At 39.7% G+C, this 23,242-nt stretch overlaps 2 protein-coding genes across 5 annotated transcripts; one reads left to right on the top strand and one right to left on the bottom strand.

Annotated features, from left to right (window-relative positions):
- Positions 1-1,001: 1,001 nt before the first annotated feature.
- On the top strand, positions 1,002-6,661 carry LOC115420188 (pyruvate dehydrogenase [acetyl-transferring]-phosphatase 1, mitochondrial-like). 2 transcript variants are annotated; one of them, XM_030135442.1, is made up of 6 exons: positions 1,002-1,570; positions 2,143-2,304; positions 2,381-2,794; positions 3,777-3,865; positions 4,119-4,687; positions 4,875-6,661. In XM_030135442.1, exons 2-6 carry the CDS (start codon positions 2,152-2,154, stop codon positions 5,147-5,149), a joined length of 1,500 nt encoding a protein of 499 aa, XP_029991302.1. In that variant the 5' UTR covers positions 1,002-1,570; positions 2,143-2,151; the 3' UTR covers positions 5,150-6,661. The 2 variants fall into 2 exon arrangements, with proteins under 2 accessions (XP_029991302.1, XP_029991301.1); XM_030135441.1 differs by having other exon boundaries at positions 2,133-2,304.
- A 3,604-nt stretch (positions 6,662-10,265) lies between these two features.
- On the bottom strand, positions 10,266-18,484 carry rem1 (RAS (RAD and GEM)-like GTP-binding 1). Of its 3 annotated transcripts, XM_030135447.1 has the most exons (5): positions 18,222-18,484; positions 16,441-16,874; positions 13,482-13,564; positions 11,783-11,987; positions 10,266-11,280 (listed from the first exon to the last, which is right to left on the bottom strand). In XM_030135447.1, the coding sequence occupies exons 2-5, from the start codon at positions 16,838-16,840 to the stop codon at positions 11,003-11,005; spliced, it is 966 nt and encodes a 321-aa protein (XP_029991307.1). In that variant the 5' UTR covers positions 16,841-16,874; positions 18,222-18,484; the 3' UTR covers positions 10,266-11,002. The 3 variants fall into 3 exon arrangements, with proteins under 3 accessions (XP_029991307.1, XP_029991305.1, XP_029991306.1); XM_030135445.1 differs by lacking the exon at positions 18,222-18,484 and having other exon boundaries at positions 16,441-17,493; XM_030135446.1 differs by lacking the exon at positions 18,222-18,484 and having other exon boundaries at positions 16,459-17,493.
- Between the last annotated feature and the right edge of the window lie 4,758 nt (positions 18,485-23,242).

Raw genomic sequence — 23,242 nt, 5'->3', positions numbered from 1 at the left:
CGCTAGAACAGCTGCTGATTATGCAGAACATCTGCAGATAAATAATATCAGAGTAATACCTTGTTTTAATAAACAATCTGCATAAACACCACATCCATAGGGGGGTGCAATTGCTAGGTGACATCAGAACTCAGACCTGGGAGAACATGGATCTAGTACGAGTTCAGGGGTGGAAGTCACGGGTTTGACTGACATTCCAGTGCATTTACACCAGTAGAAGGATGGACTGGAACGCAGCATGAGCATCGATATCAACCTTATGCTGAAACAGTATTTGTAAAGAACATTATATAAATAATAATAATAAGAAGAAGAAGATAAATAACAAAAATAAAAGACAGAGGTCTTTCAAGTATCAATACATTTAAATTTTCATACACCATCAAGGCTTGTTTGGTTTTTACATGTTTCAGTGTTTTTTTGAAGTTTGTTATTTCTTTTATATAAATTGAGAACAGTGGATGGCTCTTCATAAATCTACATCTGTAGAGAAATTGTTTAGCAAAAATAATTAAAATGTTGTACATAAAGCAGAAAAAAATGTACCGATCAGTGACCACACAAATTATGAAATATCATTTATAACCAATCTTTTTTATTTTTAAGGTAATTTTATATTCATAAACATACATTTAAAAAAAAGTAAAAAAAAAAAAAAAAGTAATAATAATAATTATATTTTCATACACTACCAGTTAAAAGTTTGGATTCACCTTCTCATTTAAATGACATGAGATGGACCACAGATGGCCAACAAGTGCTCAGCATCACTGGGAACTCTGTTGAAGACTGTTGGAAAACATTTCAAGTGACTATCTCCGGAAGCTCATCAAGAGAATGCCAAGAATGTGCAAAACGGTAATAAAAGCAAAATGTGGCTATTTTGAAGAATCTAAAATATAAAACATTCTTTGAGTTATGTCATACATTTTTTAACTACATAATTCCATATGTGTTCATTCATAGTTTTGATGCCTTCAGTGAGAATCTACAATGTAAATAGTCATGGAAAAAAAGAAAACCAGGGGAGTCCAAACTTTTGAGTGGTAGTGTATGTGAATCCAAAATGGATTTTCATTCATAATCCCTAATAAACTCATTGTTATTAGTATTAGTAGTAGTAGTGTTACTAATACTACTACTAGACAGTCTGTAAACAATGAATTCATACAAAATCAGAAAAATAAATGAAGGACAGCAGAATAAAGTAATGTTCAATAAACACTTTGTGGAAATTAAGAAATACTGATGAGAAGCTTTAGAAAAAAACTAAGGTATTTTCAAAGGCTAAAAAGGGGCGTCAACATTTACTTAAACTTTAGAACGTCTGTAGTAGTTTTACTTCTACACACAGCAAGAGGGCGGGGCTTCAGTCAGGTGTCAGAGTTACTGATTGCTGAAGGAAGTATGAGAGTTCAAAAGTCACAAGCAGGAAGAAAGACGGCGTCTGAGAGAAGAAACAGCGAGCTTCAACCGAATACCTGAGCTGCTCTCCAACCGGCCAATCAGAGCACACAAACAGCAGACACCTGCAAAGAAGAAGACAAGGACGAAGGCCTCAGCAAACACAGTGAGTTTCAGTGTGTAATTCAGTACTTTACAGGAGACACAGGTGAACGTGTTCTAATGTGAATTAAGAAAACCAGTTAGAGATGGTTCTCCTGTACATTTGCAAGTGTCTGGATCAATTCTATTCAAAGATTACACTTCTGAACATCACTCTGTCAAGACTTTAAATGTAGTGTTTTACCAACATGAAGGTTTCACTTTTGCAACAAATTTACAAATAAAATAGCCACATCAGAAAACGAAATGGACTGGGTTTTTTTTGTCAAAAAACGTAGAAAAAAAGTATTTTACTTAATGATAGCTGTCCACAAACAAGTGGCAACTAACAATACAGTAGTTAAACAAGTTAACAGTAGAAGTTCACAATGAAGTGCAACTCCAAGAAGAACAGAATACAGTGTTTTATAAATCTCATGAACTAATATTTTATTCACAACAGAAAATAGAAAACATAAAAAAGTTCAAACTGACAAAATGTACAATTTTGATTTAAAAAAATATAAGGTAGTTCATTTGTACTTTTGAGATGACAATAAAGCTGAATCTGATCTAATCTAACCCAGTGGTTCTCAGGTCGTCATCATGCTGGGTAGAACTGGATCTGTCGGGTTACTCTGCAGGTTCTCATCCACCTCCCCACCCCCTGAGATATCACGACTCCATTACCCAGCAAGCAGTGGGAGCAGGAAGGAGGTGAGGCAGCTAAGTCCTGCTCAGGTGAACCAGAAGTTAAAGGTGAGACCAGCTCCATTAGGTGATCAGTTGGACAGACAGCTGAGAACTGATCATCTGTCTCACCCTCTGTTCTCAGGCTAATGAGTACAGCCACACCATCCCCAGAGGCTCTGCCTCCCACGGTGTCCTTGGTTTCCATAGCAACATGTTGCCGTCCAACCAGCCGGGTGAGGACCGCCGCAGCAGCGCCACCTTCCTGCCTGGCCATGGCGGCCTGATGTTCGGTGTGTTTGACGGCCACGCAGGGCCATTCTGTGCCCATGCGGTGAGTCAGAGGCTCTTCTACTACATGGCTGTGGCGATGTTGCCACTGAGGACACTGTCTGAGTTGGAACGAGCAGTGGAGGAGGAACGTCCCGTCCCACCACTACTAGAATGGCACAAACATCCACAAGACCACAGCGACACCGATGGAGGAGAAGCTTCAGCATACAGCCTCCGAAACTACTGGCAGGAAAGGCTGGAGGAGGAAGAAGAGGAGGAGGAGGAGGTGAGGGTGTGGAGGAGGCATCCTCTCTGTAGACCAGTCAGCTGTGTGTTTGTGGATCTTGCCTTTCAGAGCATCATAAAGGAGATGCATGGGTGGAGTAGTTGGGGGAATAATGCAAAGGTAAAAGCTGACAATGCTCAGAAATTCCTGCAGACTTGATGTGAGTAGACAGGTGAGATCCATGACAGCAGGCACCTTCGACAGGAGAGAGATGGGCCTGTCATTGGTGACATAGATCAAGGGAGGGATCAGGAAGTTACTGCAATGTGCTTGAAGCTAACAAGAGTGAGCAGGAACTTATGTAGTTCATATAGAATAACTTATCAGCGGATGTCCATGAACAGGCTTGTGGATGGTATCCACAGAAGAGTTGCACTTCAGAAAAGATGACCTTTCCAGCCAGGAAAAATGGAAAAGTCCTGAATGTGTGCGACCTGATAGTGGTCCAACATCATTGTATTATTAAGTCGTCATGGGGGTCACCAAAAGCAGGGCTTGTGTTTTATGTAAATGAGTGAACTCCAGGGGCTGTTTTGCTGTGAATTATGCCAAGATGTTCAGTATTATCAAAGTCAGTTCTGGTGGGGGTGAGTTTGGCAGGGTCAAGATGGAAGTGGTGATGTGGTCCACTATGTGGGCTGTAGATTATGAAAAGTTGAGCTTCATCAGAGTCAGGAACAACTCTAAGGTTCATGAATCTTTTAAGTCCAGTAGTGTGAGACACACTGCATTAGTCACCTAGTTCATCAATATCTTTGAGGAGACATCCAACAGACAAAACTCAGGGCTCACCTGTCGAAATTTTAGGAAACATTACAACAGATAATGTTTTTTTCTACCTGCATACATCATACAGCCAGTCTTCCAATCTCGTGTTTCTGTCTGGGATTTGATCAGATATCATTTCACTCTGACTGGAGCCAACCTGTAACATACTGTCACTATGATGTCACAGTCTGGGCTTGTCTCTGATTGGCTGCAGGATGACAGCAGAGTGAGTTCAGCACTGGTCAGTGCTTTCCGTCGTCTTGACTACGACCTATCAGTGGAGGCTCAGGTCTACCTGTCGAGGTGAGGAGCAGTTTCACAGCTGATAGAAACATCCCTCAAAGGCCTGATTTTTACTTTTATACATTGAGTACATCATTTTAGTCATTGAACCTGTACTTTTGCTGCACTGAAAAAGCTGAATCAGTTTTTACATGTGTTGATTTAAACCACATCTGACGCAGAAGTATATCATCTATATCATGTGTTCAACCTGTTTTTGTACTGACTCTGTTTTCTGTATCTGTATTTCTGTGTGGTTGCTCTTTGTCCACAGGCGGACAGATCTCCATGGGGAGGCAGTATCTCAGTCCTCCCCCCTTCGGGTGGTGCTGTCTGGCTGCACAGCCTGTGTTGCTTACATCAGTGGTGGCACCATACGCCTGGCTAACCTGGGCGACAGCCGGGCTGTACTGGGCGTTCAGGATGCCAATGGCCGTTGGTCAGCACTCAGCCTCACCAATGACCACAATGCCCAGAACCCTGACGAGCTGCAGAGGATCCTGGGAGAACACCCGCCGTCTGAGCAGCGCACAGTGATCCGCCATGAGCGGCTGCTGGGTCAGCTGCTGCCATTCAGGGCCTTTGGTGACGTTCGCTTCAAGTGGAGCGTGGAGATGCTGAACCGAGTGTATGAGACACGCCATGACATCCTATCTGCGCTTGGTGAGGCATTGCGCACACCCCCACCACATTACCTGACCCCGCCTTACCTGAGCGCACAGCCTGAGGTCACATGGCACCGCATCACACCTGCAGACAAGTTCCTAGTGCTGGCAACTGACGGACTGTGGGAAGTGATGCACCGGCAGATGGTCATCCAGCTGGTGGCACAACAGCTGACAGGTCAGGGTCTGGTCTCTGACAGTGTGGGTCAACTGGGTTGCAGTCATCTGGTGACAGAGACACATATATCTGAGTATCATCTGCATAACTGTGGATCTCAGTGTGTGAGTTCTGCAGAATAATAGCTATGGGGAGAGGAAAACTGGGAGTTTTACACTATTCACTGACCTCCACTCTTCCCATTCAGGGCTTCAGCAGCAGAGACCCATAATTCCTGGTACAGGCATGACGCTGGGTGGCCTGCAGCACCTCCTGCTGGAGAGGAAGGGCCGTGCGCTGTCAGAGCTGGAGGACCAGAACGCCGCCACCCACCTCCTCCGCCACGCCCTGGGGGATGATGGGTACGGAGCCGTGGCACCAAACCGCTTGGCCAAGATGCTGAGTCTGCCGACCGACCTGGCTCGCAGGTATCGCGATGACATCACCATTACCGTCATCTACCTGAACGAGCCCAACATGTGACCAATAAACCTTTGTGACTTGACCACCTGAACGACATGCAACCAAAATGTGGAAAATGTCCTACAGGATGAACAACCAAAACAATATAAGAAGTATAACAAAACCAAGATAGGAGATGCAACATGATGAAAAGATGTAAAAGGTGCGAACAAGATGAGAACATCTTTTTAATGTCATCATGATGGTGGTGCATGGAGGGACAGATGATGTCAAAGGAGGCATAGAAGGTTTGTGAACCCTTCAGTTAGACTGTGAAGACATGTAGGGGCTTGTGTAACATTAACATCACATGGATCAGAATCAGTTTACACCAAGTGTCTGTTTTTATGTGGAAACTGTACATAGACACAAAGGACATGAGCCCATGTGCCAGTGTTGGCTGAGGGTCAAAGGTCACACACATTAAACAGTGCTTTCAGCCTTTGGCCTTCACACATTAAGACTTTCCAGGACTCCCTGAATGTATCATTCTATTATGTTGGTGGTGAAACACTGAAAACTGCAATTTTGTATTGAAAAATGTATGTGTTGACAAAAGTGTTATGAAGTGACTGACGGTTCTCTCATGAGTTTTGTCACAAAGTGTAGTCATGACATCCCAGTAAAGATGAAGCCTGTGGCTGGTGATGCTCTAACCTCCAGTCACGATCCATCTCCTCTTATTAGTGAACTGCTCATCATGACACTCTACTGGTAGATTTTGGGAACTATTCAGTCTTGTTTCTTCTCTGTCTGTTGCAGCAACAAAACATGAATATGTTAAATTTACAGTAAAGTAAATCATGCACTAAGTTTGAAACGATCGGCTATTTTTGTAAAACTCTACAAATCCTTACACAAAGCAACAAAACATTTGCCATCTTATGAAAATTAACTATTTCTCTAACTTATTCTGTACTTTGTTGTTCTTCTTCTGCCACTCTGCACAAAAAAGGCAAAGTCCAGATGTTCTTCCTTCATTGTGTCAGTGTGTAGTTCTTTATTCAAATGATGGTTTATGTGTATCGACATAAATACACAGTTTTTACAGGACTTTTTCAGATTTTTCTCTTGCTTTAGCAAAGAGATGTCCAATGATTTACAGATTCAGTGTGAAGTTTTGTGTCAGTGTGTAGAGTTTTACAAAAACCACAAATAGTTTCAAAGTCCAGAATCAGAAAATAACGTCCATCTTCAGCCACAAGGTCCTGATCACCATAGCAACCAGAAACCACAGAAAGTGAATGTGCTGGGAGTTGACTGGCTTTAAGTCTTTCCATCCTGTCATTGGGATCAGAAAAGAATTGAAGGAATTTGTTGATAAAACACATGCAAGCAAGCGTTAATTCTTCTTCTGATTGGTTTAGGCAGTGTATGTGTGTGTGTGTGTGTGTGTGTGTGTGTGTGTGTGAGGACAGCCCCAAACAATTTTCAGACCGTGAGACAGAGTGGATTGAGTTGGTTGGCGTTTTCAGTGTTTTTTTGTGTTGAAGAGCCGATTTTGTTTATATGTAGAAAGTATATGGAACAACAGTTGTGACCTATAATGAACAGTGAACACTTGGACTTGATATTAGTGAATAAATGGTTTGGCATATCCAAAGACAAACAAAAAAAGCCGGGCATTCATTCATGCAGGTGTCAGAAATACAACAGGTTGAACCCTTCCATGCCATAGTAGTGGCTAAAGGTGAAGCCACTACACAGAGCGTGGTGTTAGCAATCAGAAGTGTGTGTGTGCCTGTGTGTGCATTGGCTTGTGCACGCGCATGTGTGAAAAACTCCAAAAATTATTTGTCTGTTTATTTTATTGTCATTACACACTTTTCAACAGGCACACACCTGTCTGTACTTGTATATGAAGATAGTTACATTCTGAAGCCACAGAACCTGGATAATAAGCTATCCATGCGCTCTAGTATCAATTTGTGTTCTGCTAGAACACAGAGCGTGTTTAACAAGTTTGGCTTTGATGTTATAAAGATGAAGAAATATCAAAGTCTTGTGTTTTTGGCCTATGGTTTCGTTACATGTTCATTGCTTTAAGTGGAAACACCTCAAACTGTCACTGTTTCACAAAGCCATCATTTTTGTTTGTCAATGCCAAGGTTCAAGGTTTCTCTATTTTCTCATGTTACATCTTATCAGGTGGTGGAATAATCTTCTGGTCTATGGATGTTAAAGGTCATCAGAGAGGTCTTCTGGTTGTTTATTCAGTTAATTGAGTCATGTCTCCCTTAGGACTCCATTCACACAGATCAGACTCCACTCGTCTACCTTCAGTCTAGTCATCTTTGGGTTAGTTACACCCTTAAATGCATTTCCACTGACAGCCACTAGATGGTGCCTCCACTGCCTGATCAATATTAACAGCCTCTTCAGACTGGAAGTTATGTTTTTCATTGAAGAAATAAGAGGCAGAGGCTCTGTGATTGAATGTTTGCTGCTGTAGTGCACCTGGGATTTGTTGTCTACCGTGGTTGTTCTGTTTTGTTGGTGTATTCTTTAACTGTGGAGAAGCTCATACTGAATGACCCACCGCCCCAGGCTTGAACTTTTACTGTTTCTGAAATCTGGACAGTCCAGTCACATGTTGAAGGTGCACAAATCACAAGAGGAGCAGATCACCCTATATTTTGGTCACATTTAATCTGTTAGAGGGGTTTTCTGTTCAGAACTGAGCTGAGTCCCATCCTCCTGCACTGAGAGGATGTTTATATCTGTGTATCATCCGGGTTGAGCAGAGTCATGCATTCTTTCCATTACCTTCATCAAATCAATGTTTAACAGTCCTCCTCCTCCTCTTCTTCCTCCTCCACTTAATGTACAGGGACACAGTAGTCTGTGTGTGCGACTGATCAATACAGTGATGGGATCTGATCTGGTCTGTAAAAACAGGGACACACTGTCTGTCTGTCTGTCTGTCTGTCTGTCTGTGATGTGTTTTAACACAAAATTCAGCTTTTCTTATTGTTTCTTCTTCTCTGCCCTGAACTCTGCCTGTCAGGCTCAACCGACACTCAGTAGTGACATTTACATGCAAAGTAAATCCACTAAGTTTGTTGTTTGATTACATCGGTTCTCCTCACATGTTGTGTCTCCAGTCCTGGACCTGGTCTTAAACAGACTAATGTTTTGTGAGTCCTGTGAGACTTGCTGAGGATTGTTTGCTGAGTGAAGCTGACAGATGCAGGAGACACAGTGTGGAGGAGGGATTGACCTGTGTTAGTATTCAAAAACTGATTACAAAATATTGATCCAATGAAGGCTGAGTCTCCATTCATAACTACATATAAATAACACAGATTTTATATGTTAGAAACATCTCAACTTCATCCCATGTTTTCTCTCTTGATCAATGAACTGTAATCTTTTGCTGATAAGTCACTCTTTTCTGAAGATTTAAACCCAGGACTAAAACTGGGTTGGGAGGATGTTAACACAGTGTGTCCTAAGACTTGTAGAGCTATTATGCAGCTTTGAGTTTATTCGCAAATCATATCATCATCACACTATTGACAAATGTTAAAGCATTGTCTATCATTTTGATTTCTTTGATCCGAAAGGATGTTTGTGTCTGGACCAGAAGTCAAAACACACACAAGATGCTCAGTTGTCCGTATATGTTTGCCTGTGTACTTCCTGCTCTGAATTCAAGAGGTAAAGGTGCCTGACAGTCTGAAATGGCTGCTGAGCTCCTGGCCTGCTTTCTGTCACCCACATAGACGTGCCTGTTGGCATGTGACCGGGTTGTTATGACGACCCATGTGTAAACAACCTGTGCAATGACCACCGGTCACTGGGGCAAGCGTAAATATTCAGGAGGAGGCTCCGGTGCTGAGAAGAGACAAAAAAAAAAAAAAAAAGAGCAAAAAACAGCCGAGAATCATCTCATTCGTAAAAAATAAAGACAGTAGCAGCTGTGGGACTCTGAAGATGCAAATCTGACTGGTCAACTGCAAAACACAATTTCAGGGAAGTACAAAACCCCTTGGTTTTGAGAAATTAGGCTCATTTTTAATTACTGAATGCTTAAATATAGATAATTTCTTATTTATTCTGTATAATAATCTGTTTCTTATGGTCGTCTATTAGTCAAATCCTCTTTACTAGGTTAACATCAATGTTTGTGTTTCACAAGAATGAAATAACGAAACCGGCAAAAATGCCTGCACTGAGCATGATGTGACTCAATACTTTGAGTACCAATGTTCAGTACCTGTGTATATGTTTAGTGTAGAGCTTGGCAATATGGAAAAAAATCATATCATGATAATTTTTTTTTCATATCAGATGATATCCATATGTGTCACAATATAAATCAAATCACTATTTTTGTCAAGGTTAAATTTTCCATTACTCATAAGTTAGTTGTGAAGACGTCAGAAGGTAATTTTTTATTTAAATATGATTTATTTTCTGTCAAACGTTAAACATGACAGATGTGCTGAAGAAAATTATACAACTGTTTCAGATAAATAAAACGGGTTGTTATATTTAAAACTAAACTAAAAGTTTGACTTTTAGAAAAGCTTTCATGTTTTAAAAGAGAACTCAACCAAACAGACCATCTTCACCAAACAATACATACGTATATATACGTGGGAGGGCATTTGGTAACTGCCGTAACTGACATAACTGGCGTAAACCGAAAATGAAACTTAACATGTTTTGAACGTCCGACTTGTGGGTTCTATGCCTCTGTTGTACGCTGGAACTGAAATGGTTGGCACCCTACTTTTCAGTAACCCGGTCACCCAAATTCTCAGTCAGATTTTCTCCCTAGGGGACAGTCATTACCTCCGCCCTGCCCCCCAAACATTAACGTGTGTGCTGCGGCTGCTCTTACGCCTGTGCTGCGTGCATCGACCTAACTTGGCGTGGCTCTAGGGTGATTGGTTCGGTGCAGGGCTACGTAATTATGATTGGCTGTTCTTATGTTCATCAAATCACGAACAAATGAATTCTATTGAAATTGTATCGATCATGTCTCATATTTCTATCGAGGAAAAGTTATTTCACGATAGGTCTGTATATCATTATCATTTTATCGCCCAGCCCTAGTTTAGGGCTTTTATTGTGAAAGGTCATAGTGATGGATTTACAATGATTTACAATGATTTGCAATGCGTTCATCCCTTACATAATGAATAATTTAATCTAACTACTGGGAGAATGAATGCACTGTAGCTTTTTACTTCACCAAATGAAGGTCGAACAGACTGAAATGCCACCTTTTCAACAGCAAGAGTTAGAAATTTGTACAAGTACATCAGTAAATCTGTAATCATTAGTTAGCATATGTTGGTGTTTTTAAGAAATTCAGCCTTTATTAATTGTGAACTCATGGTCCCAAGAAGTTGAACATTTTTTTCAAATACAAAATCCCGACTATTCCTGGTTCAGCACATGAAATGTCTGTAAATGAATAGTGAACGCTTAAGTAGCTTGTTTTTAAAGGTGAACTATGCAACGTTCCTCACTTGTTTGTAATCACACTGTTCAGACTCCACCTTATCTCCACTCAGCCAATGAAGAGAAGCGATGGTTGGGCGAGCAACACCGTGATTGAGAGGATGATTATGAAAACGTTGCTGTTGCATAGACTCTATGTTTTATTCACGAGCTCATGGGTTAACTTGTTGGAGTGTTCCTTTAAGATTTTATTCTGCACAGTGTTACAGACCTGTGGACAGTGGGCAGAAAAGAATAAAATGTCTTTTTATTCATTGTCAGGAGAAGTTTCTAAATGTTCAAACAAGTCATTGCAGTTCATCTGTCTGTTGCCATGACAACCACTGGACTGTTAACATCAGCGTCCTAGAAACGGTGCATTTGTTGCTGTAGAAACAGTGCGTTTGTCTCTGTGTGTCTTCAGAGGACAGCCAGGTCATGGCAGCTCTTGGACCTCACTTTGACCGCCATCCGCTGGTTGTTCCGCGCCACCAGCCGGTCCAGGAAGCGCCGAGCTTTTTGGGTGAGGCTTTCTTTGCGTTTGTAGACAGAGTGGCGCCGTTGAATTGCCTTACTGCCACCACGGCGAAGGCGGATTTGCCTGACCACGCCCTCAAACAGCTCTGTCACATTGTGCTGCAGGGATGCAGATGTTTCGATGAACTTACAATCGAAGACGACTGCACAAGCTCGGCCTTCTGGGAACGCAGACAAAGCACACCTTGTCAGTCCACATGCATCCATTTCAACTGAACACCATTCCCTTCAGGTTCAAAAGAATATACAGATGTATGTGGTGGTGACCTTAACCTTTGACCTTTTGCCCACCAAAGCAATTTCAGTTCATCCTTGAGTCCAAATTAATATGTACATTTTGTAAAATTCTGCCAAACTGGGCCTCCATGTTAACAGCCTATGCTAGCAACAACCCATCCAGAGGTTCTACCCAGAACCCTTTTATATTTGAAGGTGTAAACACAGAGGTCATCGTAGATCTAGTAACATACTGCACTCGCAAAACCTCACTAATCTGACATGAGGGTTAAATGAAACACAACATGTTCAACCTAATGGTGAGCATCATGGAATTTAATCCAGCCCAATATCCCACAGATTTGCTGTCCTTCAGCCCTTGGTTCAACCCCCCAAAAAATGTTAGAAACCTCTTTTGGAACCACAAAGGTGCTTGTAAGCTCTTACCTTCCACTGCCACCTCTCTGGACCGGACCAGGTCACTCTTGTTGCCCACGAGGATGATAGGAAGGTTGTCGGCCTGGCGGGTGCGTCGTAGCGTGATGCGCAGCTCAGAGGCCAAGTCAAAGCTTGAGCGATCGGTGACAGAGTAGACGATGACGTATGCACTGCCAACCTTCAGACAGTCATCAGATGACCCGCCCTCTTCCTCCTGGTGGGTGGGGCCAAAGACAGACATACAGGGGAAAATGACAAGATTAATATTTTAAAAAACACACAAAGAGACTTTGGCTACCCTATGTGTGTAGACCATGCCCACTGTTGTTTACATATCCAAACCCTGTGGGTATCATCTAATATCTAGGATTTTAGGAGCTAATCTATTATTCTCACTCCTGATGGTCTATGTAAAGGTGATGTATACTTCTTGAAAAATTTCCCTGCTGCAAGTTAAAAAAAGATATCAACAATGGGATCAACAATCTTTCAATTTTGGACTTGTAATTTTCTTGAATTCTTGATGGGCAGGGCTGTGCGGTGGAAGTGTTTCAAATTTATTTTCACCCACAAAGTTTAAGCCATTATATGGCTGAAAACTTGTTCTTCCTTCTCTACAACCTTGACTTCATTTGTGTTTTGTGAATTGGAAAATGGAGCAAAAAAAGAGAAGTTATGAGAAGTGGAGGACGATGATGTCTGTTAGCTCAAAAGAGAGAATTTGCCTTGCTCCTACAGGTGGATTGCAAAAATCTGTCTATTTGAAAACGCGCAGAAGGAATTGAGCCGGACTTTGAAACGGTGACTTAGAATCTTAGAATATCTTTACTGTCACTGTACATTGTACAACGAAATTGGAAGTGCGATCCTTGACAGTATTCATTCATTCAACATAAAAACATTGTTAAAAAACAAACAATAGCAACATAATAAATAGAAAAAAAGTAAAAAACACAATCACATTCTATTGCACTATCTCTTGGCGGTATTGAATGCATTTACTGCATTGGGGTAGAAGCTGTTTTTCAGCATATTTGACTTGAAATGACAGAGCCTGATTTGAGTACATTTTCAGCAACTTTGATTTGCGGTGGAAGCACAAACCACCAGATTACCAGGTAAATAAATCCCTGGAAACAAAAATTCCTAGAATTGTTGGTGGAAAAAGGCCTATAGGTAAATTTATATCTGTTGTATGTGCTGTATTCAAATTAGCAATCTGCTTAATTTGGCATCTACTTAATTGTAAAAACAGATATGATTCATGTAGTTCTAAATAACATTTCGGCAGTAAAGGGCTAAGGGTGTGAGGCCCAGTTGCTTTTGAACAGAACAACATCAATGTGCTCTGTTTATGTGCAATAAATACAGGGATCTGTCAAATTATCATTGTATTATTATTACCAAGTGATCTGCAGGTGGAAGGACAATGGATAGTGAAAATCCAGGACATCAGACCATATTTCAAGGTAAAACAAAAGTTGAAAGTGTTAGTTGTTGCCTACCAGTGGTTATTGGTTATCAAATATCTTTGTCTGAAATATGATCCATCATCCTCCTGGATTTTTGTCTTTTCGTTTGCTGATCAGTTGTGATAAAGTCAAATCAAAATGGCCTTCGCGTGAACATCATCTATTCCTGAACTTCTCATGTTTTGACATTTCTCATGTTTTCATGTGCAGGTTCATAACACTTCAGACTGACACACCGGCTTGTCGTTCTCCCAGGTATCCATGACCATGAGCGTGGTTTCCTCTCCATCTACTGTCAACGTTCGCTCATATGTATCCTCTGCAACAAACAACAACAACAACAATGTGGCTGAAAAGATGGAACAAAGAGCTCAAACAGACTCCGCCCCCTCACAGCATGTCAGACTATGAGTGGATCGATACAGGCTGTCAATCACAGCCTCGGGCCAATCAACACGTGACGCAGCAGCTGATCGAAGATGTCAGGTCAGTCAAGGTTGTGAACACAAACGGGCAAACAACACAACACGTCAAAAGTGAGTTTTAGACGTCAGGACACAAGAAAAATCAGGTCATCTTATTTGTCATTTTTCTATCCTTTTCTATCGGACAGATTGAAATGCAGTCTGGTCTGATGTGGTTGTTGGAGTTTGTTGTCTAGGTTAACATGACTCCGGTTTAACGTGGCACTGTAACAGCTATCTAGATTCTTTTCCATACTCAATCAATTCATTAATTCAGCCTTTATTTACACAGGAGGCCAGTGATAATAGATACTTGTCAGTGAAAACAAAACATACAGACGAACAGATCATATATACAACATGTATTATTAAATATACACGTACACTTATACTGCATCTTTTACATCATTTAATTTAGCTTGTTTTCATCTTGTATAATCTGTTTGAGTTATATGGTATTGTGTCATATAAATAGTTTTTGTCTTGTAATAGTTTAATATAATTTTCCTCTTGTTTTATAGCATTTTGCAATTTTTTTTTTTCTTACATTGTCATATAATTTTGTTGCCTTTTTACATCTTTACATTATTTTTGTCTTTTGTCATATTTTTCTATTTGCATTTTTTTAATGTACATTGTTTTCACCTTTTTGCATCTTATGTTGTTTTCTGTCTTGTTACTTTTTTACATAGTTCTTATTTTTTATGCTTAGTACATTCGGTTCATCTTTTATCATTTACATTGTTTTCCCCATGTTACATTTTCTACGTGATTTTTTCTCTTTACATTTTAGTTGTTACATCTTGTTACATTATTTTGGGTTCTTTCAGCATCTTAACATAGTTTTTATGTTATTTTTGTCTTGATACTTTTTTTTGTTTTTTACATAGTATTAATTATTTTATTTTTTATTTTTTTTTTACATCTTTTTCATCTTGTTGTATCATTTACCTCTTAAATGTTTGTTGTTGTTGTTGTTTTTTTACATCATTTCCTTCTTGTTAAATTTTGTACATAACTTTTTTCTTTGCATCTTTACTGTTGCATCTTTTTGTATATTTTTGCCATGTATTTTTTCCATCATATAAACTACTGTGCCACAAGCAACAATAGCTGTAAAGTGAAAAAACATGATCTATCTTAGCAGTTTTCTTCCACTTGGAACATCCTCTTTTCTATTTTCAGCTTCAGTGTGATAATTGTCAAAAACTAAATAATCACGGGACCATTTAAGTGTCCAATAGTACAGCCACATTCTCCACAGGTTACTTTTTCTACATCCATGTTTGTGTGCATTTTCCACTGGAACTGGAAATATCAGAAAAAATCTAATTCTAAAAAAAATTCTAAAAACCTTACACCAATGCTCTGAACCTGATGGAAAAATCTCCTCTGAACTGGATCAGACAAGTGAGGCAATTATGAGAGAGGTTTTTATTTAGACAAAACAAGTTTATAATGACATTGTGAGGGCCATGTTGAAACTATGGATTAATCCACTTTTTTTTTTTTTTTTGGAAGCGATTTATATATTATAAAATGTAAAACATTAAATAATTGATGGATCATGGGTGTGAATGTGACAAAAAGGCTCAATGACATCAACAACATTTCAAATGTTAAACCTCTGGATGATTTTGAGATGTACCAAACTTGGCAGGTACACGTATCGGGCTAAGACGCGCAAAAAAGCCTCTTGGAGTCATACGCTGAACCAACAGGAAGTCTACCATTTTGGTTTCAACATGTAACTGTGGCCCATATTTACAGTTACCAGTAGAGCCTGACCGGCCGATTATAGCGTATCACCGATTAATCAAAATCGGCCAATATGTAGCCGATGTATTAACTTTTTGCTGCGTGGAGATTCTGTCGCTCACTCCTCCTGTCTGTGTGTGTGTGTGTGTATGTGTGTGTGTGTGTGTGTGTGTGTGTGCTGCCCAGAGAGTTAGAGGAACAGTAAAGCAAGTTAGTTTCACTTTCACTCTTGGTCGGACAATGATCACCCCCCCACACAATCACATAATCATGGAGCTACCCCACCCCCCCGCTCGTGCGCGTGCAGTCTGACATGGATGGACTGACTCACAGTTTCATTCTGCAGGCCCGCCTGGGTGTTAATAGTGTAGGGGAGACCGGGGACAGTTGTAACACAGGTCAGTTGTAACTCTTTCCATTGGTCCAATCAGGAACAATTTAGGACTCACCTAATTCACTCTGCACATGCTCAGTTTAGTCCATATTCCACATGTGAGTGAAAACATAATTTTGTGGTAAGTAATATTTTTTGCTCTAATTATTTTTGTGATTGCATAGTTTGCATTTGAAAGTAGTCTAAATTATATTTGTGAGATAAAGACTTATGCAACTGTTTATCCACCTGTCCACAATGATCTAATATAAGATTATTATATCCTGTGTAGATCAGTGTTCTTATTTCATATATCGGCCAATATATCAGTTATCGGCCAATAGTGGATATCGGCCGATATATTGGATATCAGCTTTTTTTAGCCCCCAATATCCGTATTGGCATCGGCCCCGAAAATCCCATATCGGTCGGGCTCTAGTTTCCAGACAGTCATATTAAACTTCTTTGTATATCTTCTGAAAGGAGTCCAGGTGCAGCCACCTACGCCCAGTCCAACGTTCACAAAGGCGTGAGGGCCCGGTCATTAAACTGTTATATATTAGTTATTAGCATAGTTTTATGAGACATAAAAATGAGTACCTGAAGGAGTCATCTCACCTCCAGGCTGGTCATCTTTCTCCGTGATTCCAGCAAAGATTCCTGCTAGACTTGTCTTCCCCACGCCCTGGTCGCCTAGCAACACCACTCTGTAAACACAGTCCGAGTCGCTCTGCGAGTCATCGTCCGAGTCGGAGCTCCAGTGGGCACGGTAATGGAGGGATTTGTCTCCTGGGTGGTAGGATGCCGACTGTCCCAGAGGAGGGTGGCTGCGCTGGGGGTGGGGCTTTGGACCAGGCTGCGGCTGGGGCTGCTCCTGGTCCGGCTCAGGGGCCCGGCGGTCTCGACTCCAGGACGGGTGGTGGTAGAAGTGGGCAGGTGGAAGAGGCGTACTGCCTCGACGCCGCAGAGGTTCCTTCTCTCTCTGCGTGTTCAGGGTCATGTTGCTATGGTAACAGCATCTGGACAGGATGGACCTGTGGGGGGGGGTCAGTTCATAAAGCACGTTGGCTATTACTGACATTATCCTGACGTAAAAATGCCATCATCAAAAGTGTAACATCATAGTGTTCATAAACAAAGGGACACGTACGATAGAAACGATGTAAATGATGTAAATGACAGAAAAGCTGAAAAGACAAAAATAACAAAACAAGTTGAAAATGATGTAACAATGAAGATCCTGTTTATACAAACGTAAGTGAGCATTGAGAGGGTTGAGAATGTCGTGTGGCCTGATGAAAGTAGGATAATAAGGTCTAAATAAAATAGTAATGCAATTTTACAGGTAGCTAACATTATTTTGTTTTCTGTGTTTTTTGAAATATGACTTTCTCGCTTAAGGCATGAACAGGTTGGAGATGACTCCCGTGTTTATTTGAGTGACTTTAAGGCAAAATATACGTATGTAAACCATGTTACACTTGTCCCTTTCAGTGAGTGGAAGGGGATCTGCCTCTAGTCTACTAAAGGGGCGGGGCAGTGGAGAAACCATGTGACACAGAAACAGGAAATCACTCTTCAGGGAGCCATATTTGGTAACAAGATGAAAATATCATAATAAGATAAAAGCAACAAAACAAAAATGAAAACAAAGAACTGATGGAAACAGATTAAAATGAAAATGAACATGATGCAACAAGATGAAAAGAACATTACGAGAAAATAACCAAAGTAAAAACATGAAAACAATGTAAAAGCTGGAAACAACATGAGGAGAAAAAAAACAAACATACAAGATGAAAATGACCTAAAAAAGACAAAATTCATTGAAAACATAAAAAGTTGAAAAAGTAACAAATTAAAGACATAAGATAAAAATGACGCAAATTGAAAACAATGTTTAAAACAAGATTAGAACAAAGTAACAACATGGATGTGGTGTAACAAAATAAGATAAAAACAACATAAGATGAAAATGACGAGGTTGAAAACAACACAAGATAGAAATGATGCAGAAGACAGAGACAATATAATGAGGAGAAAATGACATGACTTGAGGATCATGCAACAAAATAAAAACATGATTAAAACAATGTAAAGCCATGAAAACTACATAAAAGTGTTGAACAAGATAAAACAAATGGTAAAGAGAGATTGGATTGCATTTCTCATTTGTACTTCTACTGGCGGAAACAATTGTATAAATCAACTTTTAACACAAATAGTAAAATTCATTTGTGCAGATTTAATTTAATAACCCTTCAAACTACATATATAACTAAGGTGTCGCACGTAAAGTAAAATCTTAAAGTAAGTGAATACAGGCTGGATGTGCAGTACATCATGGATTAAATAGAACAGAATAGAAGAGAAGAACTTACCGTGGACTCCATGAACAGTGTTTGTGTGTGCAGAGCAGAGCTGAACCTGTCTGTTTATCTGTCCCTGTGTCCGTCGCTCTGTCTTTCTGTCTGTCTTTCGGTGTCGGTGCGACGCTGTAACAGTATCCTGGTGCCACAGTAACCCTCCTGGAAAAAAAAAGTTCCACAACAGCGTTAAAAATTCAGCAGCGGAATCACAGAGTTAGTGCTGTGTGTGTGTGTGAGAGTTGGTGACAGCAGAGCAGAACCAGATCTAACAGATATCTGAGCAGGCTTCCACTGGCTCTGCACACGGTCCTGACACGGATAAGGGGATCAGCAGGGTGTGTGTGTGGAAGGGGGGTTTGTCATACATTAAGGGGACTCAAATTTAGGTCTTAAACAAGGTCATTAAATTTAACAGGTTTAAGTAACTTTATTTGTTAATTTGTTTAATTATTTAAGGTAAGAGTTCAGTTCCATCTGTGGGAATGGGATGTAATGTCACCTAAACTCATGACAGCAGTACACGTTTATACAGTCCTGTGTAAAAGTCCTGTTGCAACAGTTCGTTTGTTGGTTTAGTAAAGTTTTAATGACGCATCTGCATTTGTCAGCCTCTGTATTAAGAGCCAATGTGGATAAGTATGTACAGCATTAAAAACAAAAGTTTCAGGGAAGAAACAGCTTCTATAAACCAAAGTGGTCATATTTAATCTGACCTCCCTTCTTTAACCCTTTTGTTTAGACAATATAAGATGTATTCATATTCTGATGTTTTGTAAAAGTAATGGATTTTAAAAAATAAATAAATAAACAACAAAATGCAAAAAATTAACAAAAAATAACCAACAGTTAAAGATGAATAAAATAATCACCAAAAAGAACAAAACAGCAAATTTAACAAAATAAATAAATGAAGGAAAAAAAATCAATAAATTGAATAAAAATGAATAAAATAACAAACAAAATGAGTAGATATGACCAAAGTAATCAACAAAAAGAAGAAAATGATCACAAATTGAACAAAAATGAATAAGATAATCAACAAAAACAATAAAATAATCAACAAATTGAACAAAAATGCTCAAAATAATCAATATGAAGAAAACAATCAGCAAAGTAAGTGAATGAACTATTTCAGAAACTGAACAAAAATGAAAAATTATAACAAAATAATCAACAGATTTAACAAAACTTAAAATAACATAAATGAAACTGAAGAAAATACTAAATTCAACAAAATTAACAAAAATTAACAAATTAATCATTAAAATGAACAGAAATGAATAAAATAATCAAAATGAATGAACATAATTGTGAATGTATATTTTTTCTATTTACTCTCAGTGTTCATGGAATGAGCTGTTAAACCTAATTTCTCCCTCTTAAACTACCTCTTTAAAGTCATTACAGAAACACGTTTGTTTGACATGAACCTCTGTTCAGTGGTTTAAGGTTTGGATTCACTCTTTTTTTTTTTTTTTTTCTTTTACCTGTTTGGTTTTTCTATATTTCATGTGTTTTCTGTGTAAAATGTTTGCTACAGGGTCGATCTGGACTCTGGATGATCAGATTGATATTTCCATTCTGTTAATTTATGTTTAAATGAGTAGATGCATCTATTGGAGGTTAAAGCAGAGAAACATGACATTCTCACAGTGATAGTCAGACCTGTGCGTTGACTTCCTGTCGGACAGTTTGTCGTCACAACGCTGTTTGTCAGTGACAGTGTTTCCACTTCCTGTTTATTTGCCACCACATATGACATCCATGACAATTTGATATATGACATATGCAGAAAGACCAGAAACATCTCAGGGTAACATGACAACATGGACACAAGCTTAACCTGACTCCTGGTGAAAAAATACCAAATAGTTTCTGAAAGATTTTGCTGTGTTTAATTTTAATTTTTTTTTTCATTTTTTTTTTTTTTTATTTGTGGTCGCTGTTTAACAGTATCAGACCAGGTTGAAATAATCGTAAACCTATTATTTATTAATGTGAAATTTCAGTTCAAATTGTTTATTTATTTCAAATATAACATTAAAACCAAACAACAAAAATTATATAAAAAGAAAGGAAAGCATTTGAAAAGGAGCGGGATGAAGTTTAACTTATATTCTCCCGCCCCCTTACCCCATCCTTCTACCCACCCTAAATTCCTATGTCAGATCCCGTAAATAACTCAAAAATCCTGCACTAAATTGTGACTACGCACAAAACACAAAAATGCTATACAGATCAAGGATAGAATGTCTACTTCGCAACAGCATTTCACTTCAAAATAAATGCTTGTCCCTTTCATAGCAGTAATAATACACATATCAAAAACAAAAATAAACCACCCATTTCATAACCATAATGCACAAATTAAAAATAAACTGTCCATTTGTTAGCAGTAATATACATATCAAAAAATAAACTGTCCATTTCATAACAAATTTGCGACACTTTCTGATATAAGCGGACCACCAGAACCCCTAGTGGCAGATCAGTGGTATTACATCTGTCTATCATCTATTACAACATTTAATCCATAAAATCACAAATAATAACAATAGTGACCAAATGAGGCTTAGTGTCTTTATTTCTGGTTTGCTATGAGCCTATGTAGTTGGTTGATTTTCTTCAGTCCTGTGACATTCAAACTCAGCAGCCAATCACAGAGCAGCATCCTCTTCATTGTCCAATCAACAGCTCCACATCCCTCCATCTCTGCAGCCTGAAGGTGTCTTTCATTTTAAATCTGTGTGATAAAAAAAAAAAAATCATAATAAAACTACAGTTATTTAGTTCATTTATATTCATGTTATTGATAGTTTGGTGCATTTGATCATGTAATTGATTATTTTGTTCATTTTTTTTTATGTTCTTATTTGTTGTATGTGGACAGACTGGAGACACAGAGGTGTGTTGTGCTGCCATCTGCTGGAAAAAAAGCTGCAAAACAGGTTTCACATCCACCTCAGAAATAAATGGATAAAGACCAGACCTGAAGACTCAATGTGAGTCTAAATGTGTTTTCTGTTTTTCTAAAGCCTCGTTTTTATTTTCATCCCATTATACAGTCGTTTATGGTTTTTTTCTTTACTTAGTTTCTACTTGTCGCACACTTTTGGTCTGGACCGCTTTTTAGGTCTCTCACATCTTTTACTGAAACTTGATTTATTTGTGTATTTTTTGTTTGCTCGTGTCCCTCTGAGGGCTCCGTGTGCTTCAGGTTCTTTTTGTTTCTGTGTTTGGCTCCACCTACCTCTGGTCTGGAGAGGAGCTCCTGCTGAAACCCTACACAAATCTGATCCAGGTTCTTCTCAGCTCTGGCCCAGTGTCCTCTACTGGTTCCGGTTCCGTCCTATTTTCTCGTGCTGATTGCTCTGTCAGTTCTGGTTCTGGTACATTTTCCAGGCCTGGTTCCTCTGCTGTTTCTGGTTCTGTTCCATATTCCGGCCCTTGCTCCTGTGCCTGTTTTGGTTCTGTACCATTTTCAGGGCCTTGTGCCTCCGCAGGTTCTGGTTCTGTTCCATTTTCCAGGCCTGGTTCCTCTGTTGGTTCTGGTTCTAGTACATTTTCCATGCCTGGTTCCTCTGCAGGTTCTTCTCCATTTTCTGGTCCTAGTTCCTCTCCTGGTTCTGCTCCATTTTCCAGGCCTGGTTCCTCTGTTGATCCTGGTTCTGGTACAGTTTCCATTCTTGACTCCTCTACTCGTTCTGCTCCATTTTCCGGTCCCGGTTCCTCTGCTGGTTCTAGTTCTGTTGAATTTTCCAGGCCTGGTTCCTCTGCTGGTTCTGGTTCTGTTCTTTCTCCGACTCTGGCCTCGTCATACAGTAGGACCCGGTCCAGCAGCTGGTCCAGGAGTTGATGTGCGTGTTGTGGCTCGGTTCTGACAGTCAGGACTGCAGTGGGTTGTCCTACTGTGATCTGAAGCTCTGTCAGGGTTCTGAAGGAAACAGAGGCTTTTCAGAACCAAAACTAGAACCTTTTGGATCTTTAGACTGAACTCTGCTGTTACGACACTCAACACATGAAGGGCGTCTGTTTTAAGGAGCTATTTGGAAAATATATTGTTTTCAAAAATAGAAGTGAATTAAACTTATTATCAGAGTGTGAAGAAAAAATAAACAGTTGTGACATTATAACAAATATGTCCCTGCTCAGGTTTAGAACTACATGTGTCATAAATTTAACCAGAAAACCTGTAAAATCTGCTTGTTTCTATTTGCTGCTGTTGTGTGAATATTAAAAGTTCATCACTGTGTTTTCGACTTGAGTTGCTGATAGATGTAAAACCTGAGTCTGGTTTTAGCTTAATGGGGGGGCAAATGATAGTTGAGTTTGATAAACATATCACCATTCAATCATTTTGATGGACTGGTTAAAATGATTGGATGGTGTTTTTTCAGTCCTGTCCATTCCACAGGTGACTCAAATGTTTTATTTTTATTTTTTTAATGTTTTTATGTTGTTTATTTAATTAGTTGCAGTCGAGGTGTGAAGGGGGTTTTAAGCAATATAGTAAAAACTGCTCCAGGAGAACATCTCCTACCCCACACTGTTCTTGGCCCCATCAGTTTATACCAAGGGTCTCAAACTCCTGGGGCCTCATGTACACAGACTTGCGTGGATTTCATACTGAAACCTGGCATATGCCCAAATCCAGAAAAGTCCGTACGCACAAAAAAATCCAGATGAATAAAACTGAGCGTACGCCCAAATCCAAGCACATTTCCTTTACACATCCCAATCAGCGTGGAATTGAGCGCATATGTTGGACTACCTGACTCCTCCCTCTCCACGCCCACATTTAAATATGCAAATCAGCATAAACAGGGTCTGCAGGTGGGATTCCCCTCTGCATGATCACATGATGACGTCAAGGTGGACATGAAGCGGAGGACAAAACAGGCGGAAGGAGGAAAGAGGACGAAGTCAGCCCATTTTGAGGAAAGAGTCACTGCTATTGTGAGTGACACTGCTCTCACAGGGGTGACTTGAATCAGCCCCAAGGTAAATATATGTTTAGTATTTGTGTAACTCAC

The sequence above is a fragment of the Sphaeramia orbicularis genome, chromosome 5 (assembly GCF_902148855.1).
Source record: "Sphaeramia orbicularis chromosome 5, fSphaOr1.1, whole genome shotgun sequence".
Lineage (NCBI taxonomy): Eukaryota > Metazoa > Chordata > Actinopteri > Kurtiformes > Apogonidae > Sphaeramia > Sphaeramia orbicularis.
The sequence above is the reverse complement of the archived record's forward strand: the minus strand, read 5'-3'. Positions and strand labels throughout refer to the sequence as shown.